Source organism: Silene latifolia, chromosome 11, assembly GCF_048544455.1.
Source record: "Silene latifolia isolate original U9 population chromosome 11, ASM4854445v1, whole genome shotgun sequence".
Classification (NCBI taxonomy): domain Eukaryota; kingdom Viridiplantae; phylum Streptophyta; class Magnoliopsida; order Caryophyllales; family Caryophyllaceae; genus Silene; species Silene latifolia.
The window spans coordinates 107,113,732-107,117,674 of NC_133536.1; the positions used below are offsets into that span (position 1 = coordinate 107,113,732).

Genomic DNA, 3,943 nt, shown 5'->3' on the forward strand with positions numbered 1-3,943 from the left:
ACCTGGTGCTTTGTCCTTTGGAATAGAGAATACAGCTTTCTTAATCTCTTCATGAGTCACAAGCATACTTAAGATAGCTGCATGGTCTAAGGTACATACTCTGCCTTGCTTAGCACAGCAGCATGAACCATCTCAGTAGCATTACTACTTCCAAGGAGGGATTTATAGTATTCAAGAAAAGCTTCCTAAATACTGTCAGTATCAGTGAAGGTCCTACCATTAATATCTTCAATTTGAATGACCTTATTCTTGATGCATCTTTTCTTAATGGCATTATAAAAGAATGTAGTGTTACTGTCCCCTTCTTCCAACCATTTACTCTTAACTTTTTACTGTAGAAAGCTATCTCTGGCCTTGGTAAGCAACCTGGCATTGCCTAAAGCTTCAATCTCCTGGGAGATGAGCTCCTGGTCAGCAGCATTTGCCATTAGCTTTTCCTGAATATCATTCAACTGGTAAACAGCAGCACTTGCTTGATTCTCAATATCAGAGTAACAACTTCTATTCAACTCCTTCAAGATAGACTTCAATGTTTTCAATTTCTTAACCAAAACAAACATTTTAGTACCCTCCAATTCTTCCATCCAGACAGTTTGTATCTTCTCAATAAAATCAGGAGCAAGGCTCCACATATTGAAGTATTTAAAGCTCTTATTCTTCCCTCCACCCAGGTTGATATTGCTAACAACACAGGGATTATGATCCAGCAAGCCCTCAGGATAGAAATGAGCAGCCATTTCAGGAAATACAGCCAACCAGTCATTGTTAATGAGAAATCTATCTAACCTGCTACATTTCATGTGTCCAGCATCTTGTTTATTCGTCCAGGTGAAAAAAGCCCCAGTGGCAGCAATATCAGACATGCCACATTTATCCAGGCAGTCAATGAAATCCTCCATATCCTCATGTTTTGTGTTTCCTCCTAGTCTCTCATCAGGGGAGATAACAGTGTTGAAATCACCAGCCAAAGCCCAAGGGCCATGACAATTAGAAGCAAAGGAAACTAATTTCTGCCCGAGATCCACCCTATCATTCCCATCATTAAACGCATACACCATGGTAAGGAAAAAGAACTTATTAGTCGCTTTGATATGAACTTTATTATGAATAAATTGAGGGTCATACTGAAGAATCATAACATCAAAGAGACTAGGTTGCCAAATAAGCCAAACCCTTCCTCCCTTATGAAGACTACAATTAGTAGTCACACTCCAGTTTTCAAACATATTATGGGAGACATTTCCTACATTAGCACCATTTATTTTTGTTTCAAGAAGGCCAAAAAGACCAACTTCTTTATTCTGAATAAAATTCCTAATAACCTTCTGCTTATTTACATTATTCATGCCCCTCACATTCCAAAACTCTATGTTATTCATTTAAATTGGTTAAGGGAGGGTTACCATTTTCACACACAACATCACACACAACTTCTTCCTGGACTGGAGATCTACTCTGTTGACTGACAGCATCCTTCTTTGGGGGTAAGTTACTATTAGTCCCATTGTGGTCAGTAGGTTGTAGAACTGCTCCAGCTGGTTTTATATTCTGCAACACTGGGAACTCTGAATCATAAGTTTTATTATTGTCAGAACTGCTAGTATCAGCAGGTTTTGAAATAGGTTTCCAAACTTTTTTCACAGGAGCCTTGTGTTGTTGTTTCTGTGGTACCTTCCTGCAATTATTACCTTCATGTCCAATATTCTTACATTTTGAGCAAATGGTAGGCTTCCATTCATATTCAACATTAATGCTAAGGACATGACCATGTTCATCCAAGAAATTGACAGTATTAGGCAATGTTTGTCCAACTTTCAGTTCAACCACAATTCGTGCAAATCAAAGCCTGGTATTTTCTTCTGTGGCAGTATCAGCTTTAATGAATTTGCCTACCAAACCAGTAATTTTGGGAATGCACTTGCCCCAGAATTTCAATGGCAAGTTATGGAATCTAATCCAAGCAGGCACAAGCTTTACATCTTCTTTCAGTAAATCAATATTTTTTGTCCAAGGCTTAACAATCAAGGGTTTATTATCAAACATATGATACCCTGCCATAAGCACAGCCTCCTTGTCTTTAATATCTTTAAATCTCACCAAAAAAAACTCCATTTGGTAGAAACGATACCTTATCAATGCCATGTTTGCTCCATATGCGATGTATGTATCCATGAAGGACTTCCCATGGTATGTGGGACTTCCCATGGTATGAGATGGTAATACCTTTATATGCTAGGGAAGGTCTTGTTAAGGCTCCTTGGTATGTGGGGGTGTTACAAAGTGCTATCAGACCGACGATTTTGGAACCTGTAACAAATGAGCCTAATGAACATAGAGAGTCTAATAAAATGAACCTGGTGTATGTATATTGGGAGCCCTAGCCGATGCTAGATTTTGGGTGAGTAGACGCCCTCATCTCAAAATCATGGCCCCATTATGCTTAAGCCAGTCACTGGGTAAGGGAAAGTTGAGTCGGTAATTATGTGCCTAGTGTGTATAGTGGTTACGATAGAAATAGTTGCGATGAAGTATATGTTGATAATAATATGTATGATTAGAGATGGAGGTGCACGAAAGTAGTGGAACTGGTGGAAATCTCGTAGTACCTGACAGTGGGTATGATGTAGTAATGGTAACGATTGTTCCGGATAGTTAGTGTTAGTGGCCAATATGATGAATTTGTGAGCCTCGTGTGTGTAGTAATACTGATAATTTATAAGTTGTGGGTTTGTGGTGATGATTATCAAAATCGTATTGGATGAATAAGATAGATGATTGGTTGAATGCTTCCGCATGTGACATGATCAAGTTGAGTAAACTAGTTTGTATATGTTGTGGTATAGTTCAATTTCTAGTAGATTTTAATGGCAAGTAATGGTTGAATGAATAAATGAATGCTTAGAATTATATGATTAGTGGTTACATTGTCAAAGATACTAGTGCGTGATTGGAATCTCTTTGTTATAGTCACAGTCGTATGAGTAGAAATAGGAGGATATGTGTGGAAATGTGTGTGATAAAACTAAGAGATTAAACATTTAATTGGTTAACGGTTGTCATAAAATAAAATGTATGTGTTTAGTGGAGTAATGTGTTTGCAAGGATATACGTGTTGAGCTTGTGTAGTAGTAATACGATGTGAATGAGCACAATCATCTGTGACAGTTTCCAAAGTTATTTTGGAATCGCCACGCGTTGCTGTTTTGCAGGGAACTTTCATTAATCTCGTATTTCCGACCGTGTATATAGCCTTGCTTGACCGAGTACAAGTGCCTACTAGACCGAGTAGACCTCATTCGATCTAGTTAGGAAGCTATAACGTCGAGAAAGTTGGAATTCCCTACGAAAACTCAACCGAGTAGCTCCAACTCGATCGAGTGGAGGCCACTCGATCGAGTACCATACTTACTCGATCGAGTAAGTGCTAGAGTACCTGAAATTTGCGGGTTCATAAACCCTTTCTTTTGTTCATTCTCTTATTATTTCCTTATTACCGCAAACCCTAATTCCCAAAGTCCCTCTCAAACCCCTTGATTCTTGTTGTTTGTGGTGCTTCAACTTGGTGATTTTCTTACATAAATTCGTTCTTTTTACTTCCTAATTGATTAAGGTATGAATGCTCACTCTATTTTGATGTTTTTAATTAATTAGAATCATATAAGATGATGGAAAATGTTGAAAAATTGATTTACATGGGTTAAAACTTGATTCTAATTGTTGCAATAGGATCTAGATGCTTTCCTTTGATGAGTATTGTTGTTAATTATGCAAAAATCGAATCAAATTGAATGATGATGTGGACCGAAAATTTTAGGGTTTGAGAAATTGAATTGATTTTTGGTTGTCCATTGTACAAAAGAGGATGAAAATTGAGTAACATATGTTATATATATATATATATATATATATATATATATATATATATATATATATATATATATAT

General features: G+C 37.1%; 1 protein-coding gene across 1 annotated transcript; it reads right to left on the minus strand.

Moving 5' to 3' along the window:
* Window positions 1-329: 329 nt before the first annotated feature.
* LOC141613774 (uncharacterized) lies at window positions 330-1,346 on the minus strand. Its single transcript, XM_074432516.1, has one exon. The coding sequence runs from the start codon at window positions 1,344-1,346 to the stop codon at window positions 330-332; it is 1,017 nt and encodes a 338-aa protein (XP_074288617.1).
* Between the last annotated feature and the right edge of the window lie 2,597 nt (window positions 1,347-3,943).